The following is a 19,776-nucleotide window of genomic DNA, read 5'->3' as shown; positions in this document are numbered from 1 at the left end:
GCTCCCTTGGGTTTTTGCAGTCCAAATGCACGACTTTGCATTTTTTAGCATTAAATCATAATTGCCAAACTTTAGACCATTCCTCAGGCGGTCCAGGAAGGAGACTTGCTTCTGGCTCTGGTACTTGCCAGGCTGTCTGAGGCTTCCTGTTGCCCCTCACCAATGTGTGTGGGGGGTCCTGCCACATTGCAGGTCTTTTCCCCCTTACCCTTTACTTCGGGGGGGGGGGGAAGGGTCCTGTCACGTATGCCAGAGTCAGTGTTTCATCCGTCTTAAACTCCCCCCCATCTTCCAAGGGCAGGGGTCCTTCTGACCTCTGGACTTGCCTTGGCTGGTCCACGACTTCAGCTAGGAGCTTAGCTGCTGCATTGTCCCTCTGTCTTCTTTATATTTTCTCAAGAGCATACAAACAGGCATATCTTGATAAAGTATCCTTCCGTGTAAAGTTTTCATCTGGGCAAGGTCTCTTCTCTTTCACTGTGACAATGTCTTGGCCTGTCAGTACACTGGTCTGCATATTTCTTGGTGGTTATGATTCATATTTGGTGCTTTTAGTAGTAAAACCTGGGATATCTGCCTACAGTAGATTTTGGTCCACAAAAAGACAAACCTTAGCCGACCATCCTTCCACAATTTCACACACAAAAAGGTTGCAGCAAACTTGGCTAGGGAGTAATCGCTGCAGAACACCACTAGTTAACACTCCTATCCTTAGAATAAACTCCACATACCACTACCCTTTGCTACCTACCACTCAACCAGTTTCTAACCCAGTCAGTCACTTTAAGGCTCATACCAAGGATGTTCAGTTTATTTGTAAGTTGCCTATGCAGAATCCTGTTCAAGGCCTTACTGAAATCAAAGTATACTACATTTAGTGCTCTCCCCTGATCCAACTCTCTGGTCACCCAATCCAAGAAGTTGATCAGATTTATCTAACAAGATCTACCTCTGGTAAAACCATCCTGCCTTGAATCTTGTAATACATTAGATTCCAGAAACTGCACTATCCTCTGTTTTAATAGCAATTCTGAGGTCAGATTAACCAGCCTGTAGTTCCCAGCCACCTCCATACTACCACCTTTGTGAAGAGGAAACACATCCACCTGCCTCCAGTCCTCCAGAACTACTGCAGGATGTAAAGAAGCTTTGAAAAGGTCAGCCAGCGGAGCTGCCAGAACTTCTCGATGAATTCTCAGATAAATTCTGTCTGGCCCCATCACTTTATCTACTTTAAGTTTAGCTTCTCATGAACTCATTTTTCTGAAAATCGATTGACGTTTACCCCGCTTCCAATCTTATTTTATGTAGTCCTGCTTCTGGCCCTTTCACAGTGATTATTTGTTAAGCAATTCCACTTTTTCCTTATCAGCTTCTACATATTCCTCTCCTTCACCTCTGAGTCTCACAATGTCACTTTTGCACTTCTTCCTATCAATAACATATCTAAAAAATAAAAAGTCTTGTCTCCCATTTGCATTACTGACTACCTTTCCCAGCTTCCTTATCCATTTCCAGATAATGTTGCCTGTCTTCCTATTTCTGTGATCTCTTGTAGATTATGAACGCTAACCCTTTTTTCTTACTTTTTTAGCTTCTTCTTTAGAAAAACATAGTAGCCTCTTTTTCTTCTTTCCTTTATTTGGTTTCATAACAAAAAGGTTAGTTGCCCTTACAATATCTACATTTTTTTTTGCCCACTGTGCTTCTACTTCCCCATAGATTTTCCCATCCAACTAATGACTCATTGAGTTACTCCCCCATTTTAGTAAAGTTACCGTATTTTTCGCTCCATAAGACGCACCTGACCATAAGACGCACCTAGGATTCAGAGGGGGAAAATTTAAAAAAAAAAAAATTGTGCTAAACCGGCTCTGCGTCTGGGCGTCTTATGGAGCAAATTAGGGGAGTGCATAGTTTTTTTTTTTCTCCCCATTTTGTTTTCGGGTCTGGGGAGGGCCATTTCGGTCCACTCCCCAGATCAGAAAATTTTTCTTTCTGTGGGAACCCCCAAACCCCCCCCCCCATCCCAACCCTTTAAATTAACAACCTCCACCCCCCTGACCCCCCCAAGACCTGCCGAATTAATTTCCTGCAACCCCCCACCCTCCTGACCCCCCGAAGACCTGCCGAATTAATTTCCTGCAACCCCCCACCCTCCTGACCCCCCAAGACCTGCCAAACGTCCCTGGTGGTCCAGCGGGGGTCCAGGAGCGGTCCGGGAACGATCTCCTGGGCGTGAGCCGTCGGCTGCCAGTAAACAAAATGGCGCCGACGGCCCTATGCCCTCACTATGTCACTGAGACCGACCAATAGCAGCGATCGGTCTCAGTGACATAGTGAGGGCATAGGGCCGTCGGCGCCATTTTGTTTACTGGCAGCCGACGGCCCTATGCCCTCACTATGTCACTGAGACCGATCGCTGCTATTGGTCGGTCTCAGTGACATAGTGAGGGCATAGGGCCGTCGGCTGCCAGTAAACAAAATGGCGCCGACGGCCCTATGCCCTCACTATGTCACTGAGACCGACCAATAGCAGCGATCGGTCTCAGTGACATAGTGAGGGCATAGGGCCGTCGGCGCCATTTTGTTTACTGGCAGCCGACGGCTCACGCCCAGGAGATCGTTCCCGGACCGCTAATGGACCCCCGCTGGACCACCAGGGACGTTTGGCAGGTCTTGGGGGGGGTCAGGAGGGTGGGGGGTTGCAGGAAATTAATTCGGCAGGTCTTGGGGGGGTCAGGAGGGTGGGGGGTTGTAGGAAATTAAGTCGGCAGGTCTTGGGGGGGGGGGGGTTGTAGGAAATTAAGTCGGCAGGTCTTGGGGGAGTTGGGGGGGGGGGGGGGTGTTTGTTAGATTTTTGTTTGGTTTTTTTTTTATATTCGCTCCATAAGACGCACATACATTTTCCCCCCACCTTTGGGGGAAAAAAAGTGCGTCTTATGGAGCGAAAAATACGGTAATTTCCTGAAGTTTAGGATCCTTACCTTTTTAAATGAATGTTCATTGCCTGTGCTCTAATAGTGAACCACACCATCCAATAATCAATGGATCCTAGATGATCCTACACTGCGACATTAGAAACACTGTCCCATCGGTAAGCACAAGATCCAGTATTGTCCCCACCCATGTGAGTTTCATTACCTGTTGTCAGAACAATTCTCCTTGCTGAGATCCAGGATTTCTCTGCTTCTGAAAAACAGTGTGACTTGTGTGTCCCAGCCAACATCTGGCAGATTGAAATCCCCCTAACCTTTCATAGCAATGTTATGAGTATCCATCTTTAAATCTGTATCAATTTCTTCTTCTTCCTGCAATGGAGGGCTGTATATTACATCGATATAAATAGATGTTCCATTCTCTCTTTCTGATTAACTGGAAGTGCCGACTCCTTATCTCATAAGCCCTGCAATTCTGTTGCTCCTTTCCTTCCTACCCCATCTTTCCTGAATAGAGGAAGTTGGTATGGCGGTTTATATTTAATTATTAGATTTGCATTAAACCTGGTCCTGACTGACGAGTACTGCTTGGGGTGAGTGCTTTGGCGGGAGGAAAGAGGAAAGAGCTGTGGAAGGAAACGGAGCAGCTAGCACCCCATCACACATCCCATGAGCACTAACTGGCACATGAGATTTTTGGGGGGAGTTAGTGCAGTTGAACCTAAAATGTCATGCCTAATAATGAGAAGTTACTGCAAGTATGGTGGGGGAATATCTACTTTATTTTTTTTCCTTCTAAGGTTTAGAAAGGGGTCTCACATTAAATTCCAAAAAGTCCTACCATTTTGTTTTGAGCAATCTTGTACTATAAAAGGGAGAAATGAGAACAAACTCCTCCCCCCAGGAGTTCCTTTAAGAGTCGGTCCTGCTGGCTTAGGCACTGCACTGGGCTTGGGTTTCTGTCCATCGCTAGCAAGCCCCCCCCCCCCCCCCCCCCCCCCCCGGCTTGCTGCCTCACTGCTCACCCTTTCTGGTTCCTCTGGATTGCATGACCATTTGGAGTACACACAAAGATACCTTTCTGCTGGATTTAGGAATCAGACTCTGTCCTCCGGGATGGCAGCATCTACCAAATACAGTAATGTCTTAAATGCACAAGATGTGAATGAGACTAGCTTTGCTATACTGTCAGCCACGTTCAGATGCACTTTGGCTGGTGTTAAACACTCAGATTTTCAATAACTTGTGCAGCGGAATTACTAGGTGGATATTTTTAACTTGCACAATCTATTTTTAAAAAATACTACCCTCATAGATTTTTATTTTTTATTTTTTTAAATCTAGCATAGATCAGAATTGTGCGGGGTAGGGGGCAGGGAAAGTACTTGCATACCGCCATGTTGGTGTGTGCAAATGTATAATGATATATATATACCACTTCCACCCCTGCTGTCCATTGGACTTTATCTCCCCCCCCCCCACACACACACACACTTTGCCACATAGACCTTTGTTTTATGTGGGTGGATAATAAATATTTGAAAATACATTCCAAAGTGTGATTTGTGTCACTGTACCCATCGCTAACTGTAATGAAAGACAAGTCTGTGCCTTACTGGTTCATGCAATTGTACCTAATCAGTTACTTATAAATTGCTGCAGGAATTTATCCTGAACTCTCCTGATTTTGAAGCAGCCAAGTGTTGGGTCGGTAACTTGGGCAAGACTGCGACTCACGCTGTTGTGTATGCTCAGCTCTACACCCCTGACGGAATGTGCCATGGCCTGCATGCCTTTGTTGTACAGGTAGGAAGGATGTTTCCTTACTAACCACCGTATCTGGCTTCTCTCAAAGGTAGCTCTCTACATGCTTATGAGCATGTGTAAACGTTTGTTCTGCTGGATTCCATCTACGAAAGTGTTCTCAGTGTGGTGCATGCAAGCTGTCATAACAGAAAATATTGCCACAAATATATTATTTCACAGAGAGTTCTTATTGATGACCTTTAAGCTGAACATTTACAGTTGAAGTAAGGTGGTGGAGGTTATGCTTAAAGTATCTCTCTTTGCTTTTCAGAAGAAAAGTATTTAGAGCTCTCCGCAGGCCCACTCCCTACCGCCCACTTTTTAACTTTAAGAAAAGACAAATAGGGCCTATGATACACTCAAAATGCTAGAGGAATGGGCATTTTGCAAGACAACCTCCTATATATATTTCTTACTCACTTGGGTGGTTCAGAGTTCTACCAATGCATTTCTCTGACTGTGGACTCCGGCCAAGAGACAGGTCCAAGGGCATGTGGCAAGAAAGCTTGTTGGCCTTACTCTGAGCCTCGAGCTGAACATGAGGCACTTAAAGGGCCAGGCCTTGCTCTTCACTGGATGCACTGAGGAGAAATCACCAGAGCTGGAAGATCTCAATGCAGAAGCAGTGAAATAGGAAGGCAGTGACCTGGGTGAGCCGTGAAGGGTGATTAGCTGAATGCCTTGCAGTGGGGGTGGCGCTTTTGCTTTGCCGAGATGCATGTGGTAAGAGCAGCGTCAAAAGCATGAATGACTGAGGCCTATCATTTCTACTCAAGTGGAGGTGCATAGGACCTAGCGATATCATTTATGACTCGGGTGGAGGAAAGAAAATGGACACAGCTGTAAATCTGGGGAATACTCGGGGGATCCTTTTTTTTTTCCATATGAATTGATTGCTGTGCACAAGTGCTTAAGGTATTATTCTTTTCCTGTGTTTTTCTTTATCCCCAACACCTCGATCAGCGATCAGGATTTTAAAAACTCACATGCGCGATTTCGATCTGCTCATCTTGCTGCGCAAGCACTGACAGTTGGTATTTGAACAATAAAACAAACCATAGATATGTAAAATAATATTTTAAAAAATGAGATTTAAGCATTCATTAAAGGATTAAATAAAAACATGAACCATGCTCATGTGGAAAAAAGGGGGGGATAACTGTCTTTGGGATAACCGTCTTTTGGCGGGCTTTTTTATATCAGAGCGCCCCCTTCTAAACCTTCCCTATCTATATGGTTCTCAAATGTATGGCACATTTATGCTATGGAGCACCTAACACAGCAAATCAGAGATGTATACCCAGATGTTTTGAAAATTTGGAGGCCTTCTCTGAGCCTGATGAATAAGGGAGTGGGGAGTTTGCCCTTTGAGCTTTTGTAGTCCTCTTGTTGGCTGATTCTTTTTCTTTCTTTCTTTTCTGTACCTGCTGTTTGATACCTTTTGTGATGGTTGTATACCTGTCCTTTATTTTGGGGGTTAGGGTTCTGGAGACTGTCTCAATATGCTGAGTATTTGGTTCTATGTTAATGTGATCTCAGTTATTCAACTGTGCAGTTCTGTAGCTTTTATATGCCATCTATGGGGGAGGAGGGAGTACCCGACTGTGACATCCTCTGCTTGCTCAAAACATGCTGACCTTTTCTACTATGTTCATCTTGTATTATGATTCTAACACTGTTCAGCACTGTTCCTTCTAAGTTGCACGTGTGCGCGGCCATGCACAACTTTTCTCGCAGCCGCACATAACAGGAAGATCAGCGGGGCCGCGGTGGAGCTCATCTCACCACGGCCCGAAGAAAATAAGACACCTGCTAACCTCCAGATGCTCTTCCTGCCCGTGCGACCCTGGAAGAAAAATGTTGCCAGAGCCTCGCGGGCAGGAAGGAGGAGGCGTGTCGGCCCACGGGCAGAAGAGCAGCAGTGTCTGTGTATATTTGTTTAATTGTTCAATCTGTTTGATGTAATATTCTGTTCCTTGTTCCGTGTAAACCGAAGTGGTATGCACTAGTGCATGAACTCCGGTATATAAAAGCCTTTAAATAAATAAAATAAATAAGGGCCTCTGCGGATTCCACCTTGCCGTGGCCCAAGTAAAGGAAGCCCAGTAGCAGGGCCACTGCAGATCCCCCATCATAGCAGCCTGAGAAGATCAGGCCTGCAGCGACATGTGAAGAGGAGGCAAGAGGGGAGACCAAGGCCCTGAAGAGTGTGTGTGTGTGTGTGTGTGTGTGAGAGAGAGAGTGAATTGAAAGACTGTGTGTCGGAGTGAGAGCCTGTATATTCAGAGAGACAGCATATGAGAGCCTCTGGGTGTGTGTGTGTGTGTGTGTGTGTGAGAGAGAGTGTGTGAGTGTGTGTTTGAGTGAGAGATTGTGAGAGTGAGAGCCTTTATGTGTTATAGCAATGTGACAGTGAGAGCCTGTGTGTATGAGATAGCGAGCTTGTGAAAGAGAGCCTGAGTGTATGTGAAATCAAGAGCCGTATGCATGTGAGACAGCATATGAGTGAGAGCCTGTGTGTGTGAGAGAGAGGGACAGCATGTGAGAATGAGAGCCTGAGTGTGTGTTTGAAGAAGGAAGGGAAGAAGACTGGTGGAGAGAGAAGAAACAGAAAAAAAAGAGACCCTGTAAAAATAATTGGGAAAAGACCAAGAAAGGGAATGTGGAAAAGAAGTCTGGGACCAACCAATTGGAAAACTAAGATCAGACAGCAAAGGGAAAAAAAAAATTGAATTTTTAGTGGTTGGCAAATGTTATTTTTGGAAATGTGCATTATATATTTGCATTTTGTTGTTTCAGGCTTTCCATTTTATTTTTGTCTGCATGTTTCTGTTTCTAATTTGTAGTCCCTTATTCCTTGTTAGGTAAGAGTCTGTGTTCTGCGTGTGTAACTGAGGTGCAGCATTTCTGCTGGCATATAGTTCTTCTTCTGTAAGGCTTTGTAGTAATATGGCTTTTTGTGTAGTAGGTGATGTATTAGTGTTCTAAGGCATGATATAATATTTGCATTGCTGCTATGTCAGAGATAAGGCTGTTGCTGTTTGAGTCCTGAGATAGATATGGTATAGTATGATATGGTAAGGTTCTAGGTGTTTGTTTGTTTTTTAGTTTTGCAAGGGTTTGTGTTCTCAAAGTGTTTGGCAATGAAGGGTTTGTAGCTACTGAGATGTGAGTGGAAGAGGATGAAAACTGAATGAGTGTGCATGAGAGTCTGGGGAGTGAATGAGAGGCATGAGAGAGTGTGTGTGTGTGTGTGTGTGTGTGTGTGAGCATGTATGCCTAAGAAAGTATGAGAGTGAATATGCAAGTATGTTAATATTTGTATTTATGTTAGAAAGTTTGTGTGCATGCTGCTACCAATCAGGCCGATACAAAAAACGTGCGGGAGAGCCGGCAAGCGCCCGCTCTCCCAGCGTGCGCGCAGGCCACTCTCCTGGGTGCGCAATTCAGGAGGGTGGCCTATGCAAATTAGGGCCCGCGGTAAAAAGGCGCTAGGGACACTAGCGCGGCCCTAGCGCCTCTTTTTTGACAGGAGCAGTGGCTGTCAGCGAGTTTGACAGCCGACGCTTAATTTTGCCGGCGTCTGTTCTCAAACCCGCTGACAGCCACGGGTTCGGAAAATGGACACAGGCATAATTGAGCGTCCGTCTTCCGACCCGGAGGCCGTGGGCCAATTTTAAATTTTTTTGGGGGTGGGGGGGGGCCTCTGATTTAATATCGCTATGATATTAAGTCGGAGGGTGTTCAGAAAAGCAGTTTTTTTCTGCTTTTCTGTACACTTCCCCAGCGCCGGCAAAAATTAACGCCAGCTTTTGGCAGGCATTAATTTCTGAAAGTAAAATGTGTGGCTTGGCTGCACATTTTACTTTCTGTATTGCACAGGAATAACTAATAGGGCCATCAACATGCATTTGCATGTTGCGGGCACTATTAGTTTCAGGGGCTCGGTTGTGCGTTTTTGACGCACTATTACCCCTTACTGAATAAGGGGTAAAGCTAGCGCGTCAAACGCGCGTCCAAACGCGGGATAACAGCGCGCTCCATCGGCGCGCACTGTACTGTATCGGCCCGAATGTTTCCTCTAAAGACTGAGGAGTTGTGAGCATAAAATTGACAGGCTTTTTTGCATCAAATAAAATAAAGCTCACAGGGTAATGAAACGAGCAAATAGTTTTGCACACAGCGCCCCAATCCTTAGAGGGAATATTGCTGTTATAACATTATTGATGTATGTTTTCTGTTATGGACTCTGTGTTTAAATATAAATTTAATAAAGAAAATTAAAACCAAAATAAAGATGAGCTTTACCTCAAAGTTTGAAAATCCTAAAAGTAATTGTGAAATGAGCACTGCACACCAAAAAGAGAGGGGAGGTTGGTGTCTGGAGTTGAATGGAAGGTATAGGTGGGTGAAAAAACAATAAATCTAACCCCCCAAAATAAGTTAAGTATATGAACTAGGAATTTAGGAGGTTTTTCACTGGATTCACTTGCTCACAAGTCTGAATTTAAATGTTAAAGGTGATTGGAGGCATAAGCTCGATGATTATAAAAATATATGTAGGCTTTATGGAAGTTGCTGAAAAATAGTGCAATGATTAGCCTAATACTATGAGAGTTATGCCGTCTCCACTGAAATATTTGTAGTAAAAATTCCTAGTTCATATATTTAACTTATTTTTTGTGGGGTTGGGTTTATGTTTTTTCATTTATTGGGATTTCTTACCTTGGACTTATATTTTTTTGATAGATATAGGTGGGTGCCACAGTGAATAGGAGTCATAAGATAATATATTCTAAATGGGTACAGCTGATGGAAGGTAGACTGAAAGGAGAGTAAATGTCTGCTTGCCATAGTAAGAAGTTCAAAGTTTTAAACAGGGCTTCCTAGTCTTGTCCTGGTGACCCACAGCTAGTTGACTTTTTATAATATCCACAATAAATATACATGAGATAAATTTGCATATGCTGGAACCCCTCATACATGCCAAATTTATCTCATGCAGATTCATTGTTGATATCCTGAAAATGTGGCTGGCTATGAGGTCGCCAGGATAGGTTTGGGAAGTCCTAGCTTAAAGTATACAGGTCTGTTCTTGCGCCCGAATATCCCGAGAGCCAGGTTACAAAATTGCATGACACTAAGGGGCGGATTTTCAAAGGGTTACGCGCGTAACCCAGAAAACCCGCTCCTGCGCGCGCCGAGCCTATTTTGCATAGGCTCGGCAACGCGCACATGTCCCGGGGCTTGAAAAAAGGGGTGGGGCAGAATGTGGGTGTGGCCAGAGGCCTCCGAAGGCCTGCTAGGTCAGGGAATTGCGCAGTGCCGGTGCGCGCAACCTATGCCTGCCAGGAGGCAGGCGCAACTTAAATAATAAAGCTAGGGGGGGGATTTCAGTAGGGCTGGGCGGCGGGTTAGATAGGGGAAGGTGCAGGGGCGAAAGGAAAGTTCCCTCCGAGGCCGATTTTGGAGCGGCCTCTGAGGGAACGGGGAAAGCCATCGGGGCTCCCCTAGGGCTTGGTGCGCGCAAGGTGCACAAGCGTGCACCTTGCGCGCACCAACCACGGATTTTATAACATGCACACTGCTGTGCGCACATGTTATAAAATCGGGCGTAGATTTGTGCGCGCCAGGTCGCGCGCACAAATCTGCGCCCGCGTGTGGGGAAAAAACTTAAAACGTCAGTTTGCTTGCACAGTTTTGGTTCATCACTTATCCAAACCTTTATGAATTCCTGCAGTTTCTGGAGTGGACAAAAAACATTCCACAGAAAATATTGCACAAGCTGAAATTTGAGTTAAAAGCACTGCTGGGGAACGGAGGAAAGAACTTACCTGTCCATTGCTCTGCTTCTTGGCCCCAGAGCACCTCCTGCCAGCTGGAGAGGTTCAGAATAGCTGCCACCGACGTCAAGAGGTGCCACCCTCCCCACGTAAGGCAGAGCACAGCTGTGCGACAAAGGAAGGAGTGCGCCCCTTGGAGCAGGTTTTCTTTTGGTGCCAAGAACCTTCCCCTTTCCTGTTTTTTTTCACTGTCTGTCCGAGTGCTTCCTTTTCCCCTTTTCAACTTTTTTTTGTTTTATTCCTGTTAACTTTAATTATGGTGAAAAGGAAAGGGTGGGTACGAGTTTCTTCTGACTTGCCTCTCCCTTCCAAATGAATTATTCCTCAGTTTTTCATGGGGAATCTGGAGCAGTTGGGCTCGGGTGGAGGAATCCTCGTGCTGGTGGCACTAGTGGGATGGTGCTTAACCTGCCTGTGCTCGCGCCATCTACCTCCTTTGGCACTGGATTCCAGGGACAGTGTAGTATCTGCAACAGCTGTGGCGGAGATGAGTAACAGCTTGGGCAGAACACTGAGATCTCTTGGAAATCAGCCCTGGAGACACCTGCAAACATTGGCCCAGAAGATGTTTGGCAGGCTATAGAGATCCTGGAAAAAAACTGAGAGTAAAAGATTGGATGATTTTTTTTTTTCTTGACTGTAGCATCACAGATTTCTGCTGCTCAAATTGTGTCTGTGGGCACCGAAGAGAGGATTAAAGCTTTGGAATTGTAGACCTTGGTTTCTCAAAAATTCAGAGCCTTTTCAGTTAAAGATAATGCAGAGCTGTATGTAATGGCCCCTCTGGGCACAATACCATTAAGCCCTGGATACTCATGGTTCAGCGAGTGCAATGTAGGTTATTAAGTAGAGGGGGGGAGGCACAATTCTCCATAGTCCCTCCCTTTGAGGGAGCTGGAATGGCCATCCCCCTCTGTGGGTTTTCTAAGCAGCTCTCTCCCAGGAGTTCTGGGGGCAGTGTAGTTATTTGTTTTTCTTTTTTTGGAGTCTTTGGAGGTGTTTGGAGTATTTCCCTAATTTGGAGTTTTGAGGCCTCCTCTCAGTACTCCAGCAAACCCTGCCTGGAGTCTGTGAGTCAGGTTGGGGATCTGCCCTGTCTATCCACTCCCCGGTGGGTAAGGATTGCATCCCGGGTTGTTTTGGGGGGATTTTCAGACTTTATTTGTAAGAAGTCTGGTGGGATCCCTGGACAGTGCTTGGGGGAGAGGGCCTGGGGAAACTCTCCCCAGCAGTCTCAGGCTAGGGAAGATCTGCCCTTTTGCATCCTCAAAGAAGACAGAGGACTGGCGGTTACCCAGTGCCAGGACCTTCTGGTGATTTGCTTCGGTTTTTGGGAAGCAGAGTTTTGTTGAAGGTCTGGGAGGAAGTTTTTTGTCCTACCTTACCAATGAACAGCTGGAGCTGATCGTTCCAGAAGGGATCCTTCTCACCAGGGATTTGTCTGATAGACAAGAAGAATCAAGAAGACCACCTAACTGTGAGTAAGAACTTTCAAGACCATTGAGGACACTCAGCTGGGGTTTTCACCTCCCTGGGGGGAGAGAGGATTTGACTTTCTGTGCAGAGATTGTATTTTCCCGTTTGGCCAGATTGAAGTGGGTTTTCCTTTCCCACCAGAGTGGGAGCCTCACTATCTCTACTCCCCAGAAAGTGAGGGTGTCTCAATCCTGGTAATTGGGATTCCTGCACGGATTGAGGGAAAAGAAATATAATCTGTAACACTGATGTGGAACTAAGGATTCTGTTAATTGTGCCACCCTTCCACCTGCTTGCCCATCCAGTAAAGGAGTTAATTTTGGACACTCACCTAAAGACTTTGTTGTTTCACTGGCACTTGCTGCACAAATCGAGAAGGAAAAATATCCCTCTCCCAGGGAGAAGAAGTTACAAAAAAGCCCCCCTGTCATTCTGGGCCCTGAAAGAGAATTCCTCCCCCCCCCCCTCCCAACCAACAATGGACTCTGGCCCTGGGAAGGAAAGAGACTGTGTATAAGAGTTAGCCTGAGTGAACCAGCCCCAAGAGAATTACAAAATTATTTTATGGCCTCCATCTGTGTGGAGCCAGCACCTGGGATGGGATTACATATACACTGAAGATTTAGAGGTTTTGGAGATCGCTTAATCTTCGAATAATTAACTTTCTAAGATCTCCTCTCATAGGCTCGAAAGAACGTATTCAAACATATATGAAAGAAGTTTTTGGGTATATCTGAGGAGTCTTTGCCCTCCCTATCCAAGGCTTTTTATTTACCATATAAGAACAATATTGGTAGAGTGCTAGATATTTCTTCTGTTTCATCTGAAAGTTTGAATTTAACTAGTTTTCTTGAGCAGTGGCCTGAAGTGGTAAGGGAGCGTGCTGCTTTATTGATCTCCTGTGTTTCTGAGTCTGATTAAAAAAACTTTATTATGAGATGGTTTTTCTGTAATAAAGATTTTTCCTTCATGGGTGATAAGGTGTGGATTTTCCAGGATGTCTATACACAGACTTGGAATAGCTGTGAGATGCTGTGTTGGATTTAAGGGAGAGCTCTCTTTACAATATCCTGCTAAATGTTTAATTAAGTTAGCTGGCAGTAGTCACCCTTTTTTTGAACCCAATCAATTGAAAGCTTTCTTGGATAGCAGGACCGCTGATATTCCCGCTTCTGCTCCCGAGCTCGTTTGAAACTGTGGTTTATACTTTGAAATCTGTTCAGTCTGTGATTCTTTCTCTTTTGGAAATGTTTTTCTTTTCTTTTATTTGGGTCCTCAAGTCTTCTTTTCTTTCTCCACAATTGAGGTCTTGAATCAAGCGTGCACCGTCTGCACTTGCGTGCAGAGATTATAAAATCCAGCGCGCATGTGCGAGTGGCCACCCGATTTTATAACATGCACACGCTGGCGCATGTTATAAAATCTACCCCTTAGTGTTTACTTTTGTGTCCCAGGAGCAGGTCTGCAGCTAAGGGTTACAGATGGTAAGGCAGCACATTGAGAACTTTGGTTGGGGCACAGACTAAGCTGGTAGAGATGACAGGTTGCAGCTGAACTGTTACCAATGATCTCTGGGTGACCAGAACACTTGCCCCGTGTAATACTGCTGCTTGCTACCTCTGAATGCTTGCATCTCACAGCCTCCTTGGGCTTGAGATCTGTCACCTTCCTCCAGGTGTTCCATTGAATCAGCGTTTCCTTCTAATCACTTCAGATTTACTATTTGATGCACAAAAAATGATCAGGTGCAGGGTTCTATCTACTGAAGGAAAGAAAAGGATGTAGAAGAGAATAAATGGTGTTGATGCTAGCAGTTCTGACTGCCGAAAGTGATTATTTCTTCCAGGAAGTTAGCATGGGGCACATTTAAAACTAATCGGAGAAAGTTCTTTTTTACTCAACGCACAATTAAACTCTGGAATTTGTTGCCAGAGAATGTGGTTCGTGCAGTTAGTATAGCTGTGTTTAAAAAAGGATTGGATAAGTTCTTGGAGGAGAAGTCCATTACCTGCTATTGAGTTCACTTAGAGAATAGCCACTGCCATTAGCAGTGGTTACATGGAATAGACTTAGTTTTTGGGTACTTGCCAGGTTCTTATGGCCTGGATTGGCCACTGTTGGAAACAGGATGCTGGGCTTGATGGACCCTTGGTCTGACCCAGTATGGCATTTTCTTATGTTCTTATGTTCTTATGATAGAACAAAATTCACTGAGCACGTGTGAGCTGATGTAGAAATGTATGAATTCTTCACGTAAATATGCTCTGCAAATCCAATAGCTATGTATCTCTATAGCATTGTTCTTAAATTTGCCAAATTCTTTTTGCTGAATGCATCAGAACAATTCTGTTTGGTACTGTGTTGTGTTTTTTCATAGCTAGAATATAATAAATAGGTCCTCTTATTTTCATTATGTATATATCATATAGGTATGTAATTTACCACCTGTATATTGGTCATATTGTCTGTCACGCTTCTAAAGCCATATTTTTCCTTTTTTTTTTTTTTTTTTTTTGAGGCATTTAATGACTGGTTGTCTTTCCTTAAGATATACTTTCTGTATCGCACCAAAGATTAGGTGCGAATAATCTTAATGGGCAATGAAATACAATGAAAATGATTTTCTAATAGGAAGCATGTTTATGTGTGTAAAATTGGGGTTCTGATCATGGGCCAGCTTCTGTATGTGTAAAAGTACATGCACAGTGTTAACAGCATGCACTTTTTTGCCTGCTGAGAGAAATGCATGTGCTGGCTCAGCACACATTTGTCTGTCTGTTTGGCAACGTATGCAGCACATGCATTTTCATCCACTCAGGAAAGGAGCATTCTCAGAGGAGTGAATCTATGTGCAGATATCGGGAGAGGCATGGCTTCCTTTTTTGATGGGCCCTTATGAGTGTTTTGATAGGTATCATCGAATAAGTTCTACTTAAATAAACAATTCAGCAAACAATATTTTAATGTAGTAAAAGTAATTGTTTATGTAGATTTTATCACCATTTCTTAATTTCTTTTGTATTTTTTTTCATAGTAGACCCTTCTTGGAAAATGTGCAGGGTAAGAGAGACTTTGTGCAGTTTAATACAGGGTGCTGCATTCTCTAGCTACAGCACTTTCTAGCAACTGCTATAATTTTTTTTTTTAATTGTCATCCATAGATTCGAGATCCAAAAACACTAATGTCAATGCCTGGGGTCATGGTGGGAGATATGGGATGGAAACTTGGCATTAATGGTGTGGATAATGGGTAAGTGAAAACATTTAGATTTTTTATTTATTGACTTGCTCAATTTACTCACTGTTTTTATATGGCGCTGAATTCAGAGCACCTCGCAAAGAGTAATCGAGCAGAAGTGGAACTATACAGAAAGTTAATGAGAGTTGATCAGGCACATAGTGGTCCAATGAAGATTTAGGCATTGGGTTAAATCAACTAAAAAAAAAAAAAAAAAAGGTTGATTTTTAGAATGAAAAACTGAGTGAGGTGTAATCTTGAATATTGCGCGTCTGCTTATTCCAGATGGAAAGCTGTGAGTAAAGGGGGAGTATGGAAACCAGAGGTTTCTTGTTTCATACAGTGTTGGAGAAAAGAGTAATTATTCTAGTAATCATCAGACCTTGTGATTTTAATATAAATGCAAAGGTAGGTATGGATTGCACAGAGGTCAAGGTACTAAATTAATAGAGTATTAGTTTTATAAACTAGGGAAGTACCAAAAGGTGAAAAGACCTATGTAAATCATAACTGGATTAAAAGGAGCATTTGCAAAGGCAAAAATCATTAGTGTTTGTTGTTTAATTTGATATACCACAAAATTGATAAAAATCAACGTGATATACAGTAAAATAATATGCTTAAAATTTCTCATACCACCTACAACAAACAAATACAAAAACTATAAAATAAAAATTTGAAACAACTCTTAAGATACATAAGCCCAAACTCCTCAATGACTAAAACCTTGAGAGGAAAAATCAAAGTCTTAACATTCTTCCTGAATTTTAAATAATCTAATAATGTTCCATAACTAAAAGTTGTTTGTGTCAGGCAGTTTCTAAGCAAATCTCTACCCTGTTGAGAAGAACATAATAACCTTGAAGGGGAATAATGCATTAAAAGATTAAAAAGATAAGTCTATTGACCTGTGTAAAATACTCATAAAGTTAGAATTTTAAAATAGATGCGACAAGTAACAGGCAGTCAATGCAGTATCTCCAGTAAAGGGAGTACCATGATCATACTCCCTCCTATTTAAAATCAATTTTGCTATTGTATTTCGTAAAATCTGTAACCATTTAAGTTGAGTCTGAGTAACCCATGTACCAGGCATTGCAATAATCAATACTGGATGAAATCAAGATGTGAACTAAGGTTCGCAAATCCTGAGAGTCCAAATATGGTCTAATCTGGCAAATAAAACATAAGAAAACAAAAAGACTTTTAGTCGATTTTAGAAACATGATCGTGCATAGATAATTTAGAATCCAAATAAATAGGAAATAACAAAACCACCTCCTTACGTGGAATTCCTACCATAACAGGGGTAGAGGATTCCAAACTGGAACATCTGTATATCCAAAGAGCTTTGGATTTCAGTAAATTAAATTTCAATTTCCACAGAATCAATCTCTGGGCAATAGAATACAAGCAATTATTCAAGGAGGACAGATTGATTTCTTGCTTGATATCAAAGGAAGCCACCACATGAATGTCATCGGCATACAAGAAAGGATTAAAACTCTGTTCATGAATAATAGTTTGTCACCAAATATGATAGTGCAACAATTGAAGAAATATACAAATCAACAATACTCTTAATTCCTTACATTAATTGTGACCATCTAATGTGGCTGGTGGAGGCAGACTTGGACATTGTTGCTGTTATAGAGAAATAGTTCATGGATTCTCATGATTGGGATATGGCCAAACTGAGTTATAACATGTTAAGGAAGGACAGAGAGGACAGAAAAGGGGTAGGAGTAGCTCTTTATGTGAAAAACAATATCCAAGCAACTGAACTGCAAGGAATATGGGGTAGAGAAGAAGCATTATGGGCTGCCCTAAAAAAAAAAAAGATGATGGTGCATCCATTTTTACTGGAGTGGTTTACAGGCCTCCAACTCAAATGGAAGAAGTAGACAGACATCTGGTTGAAGACATCCAAAAGATGGGAAAGAAGGGAGAAGTGTTGATGGTTCGAAATTTTAATCTGCCAGATGTAGACTGGAGTATTGCTTCTGTGGAATCTAACAGAAGTAGAGGGATAGTGGATGCCCTGCAGGGGGTTCTATTCAAACAAATGATAATGGAACCTTCAAGGGAGGGAGTTATACTTGACCTAGTGCTCACTAACGGAGATAATATCTCTATCTGGGTGGGTGCCCACCTCAGCACCAGTGATCATCAAACAGTATGGTTTGATGTTGCAGATAGGATCTGGAGAAGTCACATGAAGACCTGAGTTTTGAACTTCAAAAATACAGACTTTGTGGAAATGGAGAAGTATCTGGAGGCAGAACTTGAAGATTGGGGGAAAAAAAAAAGGGGGGGGGGGAATTGGACTCAGACAGCAACCAATGAGGACACTAAATTTTAAGGTCTGGGAAAACAAGTAGGAGTGGGGGTAACTTGCTGATGCAGCTGTTTCTACCCTTAACCAATAAGCCTGATAGTTTTGATGCTACCAAAAGCTTGCTGGGCAGACTGGATGGACCGTTTGGACCTTTTCTGCCGTCATTTCTATGTTTCTATGGCTTCATATTAGGCACTCCCAGTATTATATCACTTTCCTTGCCTTACAAATTAATCATAGGCCAGTTTCCATTTTTTAAATATTTTTTCTTTAGCAAGTAAAATGAATTATCTCTTGTCGTCTGAAAGAATCTACTCCCCAACACGGGACCGTGTTTCGGATGTCTGCACCATTCAGTTTTCTTCATTTGAAATAGTATTTTATACGTTTACCGAAAAATTAAAAATGATCAATCACACTTCAAAATTGCTCAAAGTTTCTTGGAAGCAACTTCCATGTATATCCAGAACAATTACATCAGGCCTAAAAGCATTATATAAAAACCTTTGTCTTGAAACAAAACAACCAGTAGGCTAATAGTGTGTGTTTCCTGATACCTCTTCTCGCTATTGTATATTCTTGGTGCCAAAATATAACCAGAAGCCCAGACTCCTATACACAGATTGCTATGTATACCAGATATGATGTAAAATACTCTTTATTTAATTTTTATTTTTTATTTAACTCTTCACTGAGTACCATTCCAGCTCTAAGTTTAACCCTTGAGGGGTCACCGTATGTAATGTAAAGATCCAAAATTGCTCTCTTAGATTTAGGTGTATGTCCTGATATTGGAGATTTTAAAACCTGTTCAACAGAGTCACGTGATGTGGTGATCTGGGATAGACGTTTCTAACCTGGCTCCAGGTGTCAGTCCCTGCATCTTTCATTTAATCAGGCATCTGACCTCTTTCAACGCCAAAACGCCTACCTGTGAGTACTGCTTATGAATATCGATCGTTACATGAACAAATCGCCAGTGATTATGCCTGCCAAACTGGCAAAAAAAGATAAAAACTGAAGTCTATCGAGAACAAAATGGCTGCCGGCATGGAAAAGAATGTAACAGGCCTGGCAGATGAAACAGCAATTGTGGCGCTAACTACTGCAGTCACTGCAGCGCTTTCAAATAAGCTGGATAAAATATCTGAACAGATAAATACCCTGCAATCTGCATTCGCAGAATTACCTCCTCGGATAGACACTCTGGAGCTTAGAGTTTCGGCGAATGAAGATGAGGCCTTGGCGGCAGAGCACAGGATTCACAAGCTAGAGCAAACCATTCATAGTCAAGAAGACAAATTGGACGAATTGGAAAATCATTCGCGCCGAAATAACTTACGATTTGTTGGGCTGCCAGAAGTAATTCCTAAATATGATCTGGCGAAACAGATCTCACAATGGCTTCCGGAACTCTCAGCCTCCCTGAGCAACTTGTCTCTCTTAGAATAGAGAGGGCCCACCATTTGGGAGCGCGCTCTATGCAAAATAAGAGGGCTCGAATTGTCATAGCTCGCATACTTTTTTTTTTTTTTTTTAAATTTTTTATTTATGCCAATAATTTTTTACATACAGACAGCAATTACAGCTTGCCATTTAAACATAGGTAAAGGCAAAACAGAGGAAAATTACCACTTGAGAATTTAAGTTTAAGCTAATAAATCTTAGAAGCAAACAATTTGAAGTATCTTGATTAAACCTATTTTCTCCTTAAATAAGAACATTCCCTGTTATAAAGAAATTAAAGAACCAAGATAGCATTCTCTTGAGCAATTACAGGTAATAACTTTTAGGAAAATTGTGGTACTTCTACTACAGTGCCGAGATTTGGAACCTGTGCAGGTAATCTAGCATCAAGAAATTTTCTTAACTCAACTGGGTCTAAAAACACATACCTCTCTTGTTGATATTTTACAACACATTTACTTGGATAGTAAACTGTACTTTGTGCACCTATACCTTTTAATTCCTGATTCATCTGAAGAAAACTCCTTCTACGGATTTGAGTATTCATAGTTATGTCAGGGAAGGTCCAAACCTTCTGACCTAGGAACAATTTTTCTCTATTTTTTAAAGACAGCTTAAGTATCTTATCCCGATCTAAGCTTGTTGAAAATTTCACGCACAATGTTCCCC

The 19,776-nt window shown here is 42.7% G+C and overlaps 1 protein-coding gene across 2 annotated transcripts in view; it reads left to right on the top strand.

The window, feature by feature from the left end:
• ACOX3 (acyl-CoA oxidase 3, pristanoyl) overlaps positions 1-19,776 on the top strand; it is a 255,408-nt gene that overhangs the window by 35,514 nt on the left and 200,118 nt on the right. For both annotated transcript variants that reach the window (XM_029591761.1, XM_029591769.1), the window contains exons 6-7: positions 4,602-4,745; positions 15,226-15,314. In XM_029591761.1, coding sequence (XP_029447621.1) covers positions 4,602-4,745; positions 15,226-15,314 — 233 coding nt within the window. The remainder of the gene's footprint in view (positions 1-4,601; positions 4,746-15,225; positions 15,315-19,776) is intronic.

The sequence above is a fragment of the Rhinatrema bivittatum genome, chromosome 1 (assembly GCF_901001135.1).
Source record: "Rhinatrema bivittatum chromosome 1, aRhiBiv1.1, whole genome shotgun sequence".
Lineage (NCBI taxonomy): Eukaryota > Metazoa > Chordata > Amphibia > Gymnophiona > Rhinatrematidae > Rhinatrema > Rhinatrema bivittatum.
This window is presented reverse-complemented; position numbering and strand designations above follow the sequence as displayed.